The sequence below is a fragment of the Acanthisitta chloris genome, unplaced genomic scaffold (genome assembly GCF_000695815.1).
Source record: "Acanthisitta chloris isolate BGI_N310 unplaced genomic scaffold, ASM69581v1 scaffold27964, whole genome shotgun sequence".
Classification (NCBI taxonomy): domain Eukaryota; kingdom Metazoa; phylum Chordata; class Aves; order Passeriformes; family Acanthisittidae; genus Acanthisitta; species Acanthisitta chloris.
Window position 1 is genome coordinate 1374 of NW_008668043.1, and position 4920 is coordinate 6293.

The following is a 4920-nucleotide window of genomic DNA, read 5'->3' on the forward strand; positions in this document are numbered from 1 at the left end:
CTGCTGGGTTTTGTGATTGTCTTAATGTTGGTCTTGATGTCATCTCTGCAATGATGATTTTTTTTTAAACTAAAATGCATCTGTTTCAGTTTAGATCTCACTGTGCCTTAACACAACAAGAAAATACCAAGAAAAAAAGCACATAGGATTTTTTAAAAATTTTGTTAGAGGAAATAGCCAATTTAAGGACCATTTTTTTCAGCCCGAGCTCAAGACAAACTCATGTAGTCCTAATGTGAGTTTTATTTTGTATTGATCATAAATACCACAACAAAAAAAACAGAGGATTTTTTTTGCTTGGGTTTACAGTTATAATTTGCACAGAATATTTCACAATTCCAGTCTAACCTGTACTACTATCGAAGAGAAAGGTACCTCACAAAACTCTGAGCTAGATTTACAGAAAATTAATCACAATAAACCACTTGAAACAGTAATGTCTTCTAAATGCTATCAAATTAGAGCATTACAAAAAGGATTGTTCAGAAATCTCTTCACTGCTCGAAGTTTTTACTTTTGGTTTATTGTCTTGGGGTTTTTATTCCACAATTACAGAGGGACATCAGTGGGACTTCAGCATGTGCTTGAAATGCTTTGCAGAAAGCAAGACCTAATTCTTGTAAATTTAGATCTTCAGTCATTTACATGCATAAATTTTATTTAAATTTTTAATATTACATAGTATTTGGATGAAATTAAAAGGTTGAATGACTTGTTCTTGCCTGTGTCCAGCCAGGCTGTCACAGAAACAGACGCTCCTAACACGAGAAATCCGGGATCTGGCCAGGAGAGCTGCTTGATCGAAGGACAACAGGATCAGGTATTATTCCAGCTAAGAAGTGCTGCACTTTGGGGAATATTGATTGGATTTTATTTTACCGTGGAACCAAATGAATTAAATGACTCTGAGTTGTATTACAGGCAGAGCTGATTGCCTGGCTTTCCTGGGAAAAGACCTTGTGGACACTTTTTTCAGCTTTGTGCAAAAGAAGTTTTTTGCCCATTGTTTTCCAAAGGTTCTCTTGCCCCTCAATGGCCAAAACACAGCTTACCAAATTCTTTTACAGTTTGAAAATCTATATGCTAGAGTAAAAGAACAAAAAAATTTTAGTAACATTAGGGGTGGGAGGATGGGAGAAGTTGGCTCTTGATCCTATAAAATCATGGACCAAGTATCACACTTCATACACTGAGTCTGTGCTCTGTGGCTCCATTCACTGCTGTACCTGAAAATGAGACTTTTCTTTCCATGAGCACTCACCACCTATAACACTGTTGACAATAAGATTGCAGCTAGATAAAAAAAAATACAAAGAGTCCCACATCCCAAATCATACAAAGAATGCATTTTTAGAATTGCATTTAGCCTAACTTTAGTTGATTGTAAATGGAAACCACTGTGACAGTGCTGCTGAGTGGTGCCTGTTGGGTTTTCTCAGAAGCCATCGCTGGGTTATGAGTAACTTAAAAAACTTGCTCTGTGTAATACTGCCAAAAAAATGAAATTCTAATCTTTGAAGAGTTTAACTTCTGTTTCTGTATCTGTGTGTGATACCAAATTTGTAAGCAGTGAATGGAAAGCAGCTCACATAGCTGCATCCCAGCTTTTCCTGGCACAGGCAGTGCTTGCATGGCTGATGATCTTTGTTTCTAGGAAGCGCTGGCTCCGGCGCAGACAGCTTAGAGATGCGCCGGAGGTGATTTGCAGATGCTCTTGTTGGTTGCAGGACCCTCGCTGCCGAGGAAGTCACCCATGGACTGTGGACACTTAGCAGACAGCAGTGAGGAGATCTCCAGCTCGGGTGCAGAGCATGATTCCCTGCTGCCTTCTGCTGCCAGTGGCAATTCGTGCCCACCCCTGGTGTCTGGGCAGCGGCCAGGGGCCCCTCCAGGCCGACCTGCCGCCGCTAACGCCGCTCGCGAGCGCAGTCGGGTTCAGACCCTGCGCCATGCCTTCCTTGAGCTGCAGAGGACTCTCCCATCTGTGCCGCCTGACACCAAGCTCTCCAAGCTGGACGTGCTCCTCCTGGCCACCACCTACATCGCACATCTCACTCGCAGCCTTCAGGATGAGGAAGAGTCACCAGCAGAGGGCTTGGGCACCCTGCGAGGGGATGGATACCTCCACCCTGTCAAGGTAGGAAAGCTAAGCAGCTACTGGCTTCTGTCACTGAAGAAGTACATGCACTTTAGACACTTAGATGAAACTAAAGATTTCAAGCTCATGTACTTTGCTAGAGTTCAGACATGAAAAACCTGCCTGGATTAACCATTGTGCCTAGGTGCTAGGGGCCTGATGGAAATTTCTTGGAGCTTTGTCCATCCAGTTTCAGCAACTTTGCATAGGTCCTATAGCCTAAGTCCAAACCTAGTGGGGTTCCCTTGGAAGTGAAGGTAGAGGGCAGAACCAGAGGAGTGCTGGCATCCATGGTCCATCTACAGGGTCCCCATGTAGAAACTTTGGTGATCCCCCACCAGACCCCCTGGATCCTGCTGTAAAGGCTGTATGTGGTGAGGTGACACGCTGTCCCTCCTGCTTTGCTTCTCCTGCCGAGGCAGCTGCAGTATGGAAGGTGGCATTAATTACCAGCCATGTGTTAACTGCTTCCATGAAAGTGCTTTTTTAAGCATTTATTTTGTCTAGTTGATATACATTCTTCCCTCTGTCAGACAAAATCAGTGATGCAGAGGGGATGAGAAAGGCGAACTGCTCTTGGAGAAGACCTGGGGCTGGAAACTGTTTCCAAGTGCATTGCTTGCTGACTGATGGGGCTCAAATACCACAGGGTATTTTCTTTGGCTCTGGTCACAGGGAGCGAATTAGAGCACTGGGGTATTTTCTTTATTTTTTTTAAGAGTCTGAATTCAGAATGATTTAATTAAGATTAATTTGTGAAGTAATCTCTAATTTCTACAAAGTGCCTAATTCACAGAGAGTTTCTTGTTCACAGCATCGGTCGCTGTATTTTACAGCATGATGTGAACGTAGGCTGCTGAGGCCCTTTAAATGATTAGCAGGCTCATTAAGGAAGAAAAACCTCTATATCAATTAGAAGATGGCAATAATTTAAGTAAAAAATATTATGATATACGTAAATATAAGTTCAAAGTACCTTCTGTTAGTTCCCTCAGTCAGAGTGAAAGGACACAGGTCTCTTACGGTACTTTTTATCATCTGCCAACTACTACTGGCAGAAAAATACTTTTAAATAGTTATTAGAGCAGTTAAATGATCCAGACACACATTTTCCAGGCTACCAGAAAAGAGCAATACTGGATTCATTTAAGCAATTATTTCTTTGGTAATTTTACTTATATGTCATGTAACTGCATTTAGTTTTGAGAGTCTATCAGTCTAACCAATATTTTAAATATTCTTGGTGGTAAATTAATTTTTTCAGTTGGAACCAGATGAAAGTGTTCACAGGCAAATCCTAGTGTGTGCTTCAGAAACCTCAAAGCACAGGATATAACACAACCTGTACAGATAAAGACTTTAATTACACATTGATATATCAAGCACAGTAAATACAAACATTGAGGAAAGAAAAATATCCAAGTACAGTTGTGTGTGCACCAAACGAAAAATATCATTGATGACTTTAAACTCAGATGTCTCACTGGTGACATACTCGTAACATTGCAACTTGAAATGAAATTACTCAATGAGATGGTACAGTCTTTCCAAGTGAGAATATGCTGCTGCTTTAGGTCTTTAAATAGAAGAGCTGAGATTTAACTGCCGGATTAAGTGCCTCTTACCCACAGGGAAGGTGCCAGCCTGCTCCAAAAGTCTCAACAAATGCAGTCTTCTGGAACCTCATGCTGAACTGTGGTTCAGGTATTTTTGCATCCAATGTGTATGACAAGTTCTCTTTTCAAACTTTAGCTGTCAGTGCTGAAGACTGCCAAGGAGCAATGACTCTCAATTCCCTTTAACACAGTTTTCAGCAGCCCCTGTGCTGTGGTGGGTGCTGTGGGGGCTGCAATCCCTGCAGATGTGGGTATATCCCCATGGTATCCCTAGTGCCATAACAAGGAATGCTTTTTTTTTTTTTATTCTAACAGAACATCTACGATACAAACTGGTAGGATGCCTGACCAGAACAGCCTGCTCCTGTCTGCTGGGCCATGGCAGGGCTGGGAGCTGTGCCTCACAACTGATTACCAAAGCAAACATCCATGCTGAGGCTCCCTTACCGAGCTCCTAACATTTTCCAGCTAATGACAAAATGGGAACTGTCTGGTTATAGCAATAGTTTACTGTGGTTCCATCAACACTTAAAGCTTGTCTGAGAACTGCATTCAGACTGCGAAGCAGTTATCTCAGTGCTGTGCTTGTCTCCTCTCTTGCAGAAGTGGCCAATGCGTTCCAGGTTGTACATTGGAGCCACAGGACAGTTTCTGACTCACTCAGCGCACGGAGACAGTGCAAACCAAGGGGAAACATCAACCACTTCACAAATTTAATCTCCCTTCTTGTTTTTAAAAAAATTGTTATTTATTACACCATATATATATATATTTAAGTTAAAAATAGTATCTACAGCCCAACTGTAATTCCTGAAATACTGTTTGTAGAGAAGAAGGAATTGGTTCTTATATGTAATTAATACCTCATTAAGTTTATGTGATGCATCATTGGTTTCTATCAGAAGATGTTGCTGAGATCTGAAGGGAGGGATTGGGATGTGGTGGAAGCAGCTGCAAAGGCAGAGCTGCCAGCAGAGTAGGTATCCCTTGTCCCCTCCAGGACAAGTGCTGTGGGAAAGTGAGGAGTAGTGATGTGGTACGGGCGAAGTTCAGAGCAATACAGGCTTGGGTGAAAGGCAAAGGGCAAGCCTAAAAATAGCAGTTGAAATCCCACGTGCACTTTCTCCACTGCTTAAAGCCGACGGCAGAAATCCCCCTGACAGCAGC

General features: G+C 42.3%; 1 protein-coding gene across 1 annotated transcript; it reads left to right on the forward strand.

Annotated features, from left to right (window-relative positions):
- Window positions 1–1753: 1753 nt before the first annotated feature.
- On the forward strand, window positions 1754–4470 carry TCF24 (transcription factor 24). Its single transcript, XM_009072758.1, has 2 exons — window positions 1754–2137; window positions 4357–4470. Exons 1-2 carry the CDS (start codon window positions 1754–1756, stop codon window positions 4468–4470), a joined length of 498 nt encoding a protein of 165 aa, XP_009071006.1.
- The last annotated feature ends 450 nt before the right edge of the window (window positions 4471–4920 follow it).

Bases quoted from the DNA above. Each gene is read 5' to 3' on its own strand.
- TCF24 (XM_009072758.1), top strand. From the start codon at position 1,754: ATGGACTGTGGACACTTAGCAGACAGCAGTGAGGAGATCTCCAGCTCG. The intron at 2,138-4,356 runs GTAGGAAAGCTA...CCTCTCTTGCAG, and splicing joins GATACCTCCACCCTGTCAAG to AAGTGGCCAATGCGTTCCAG.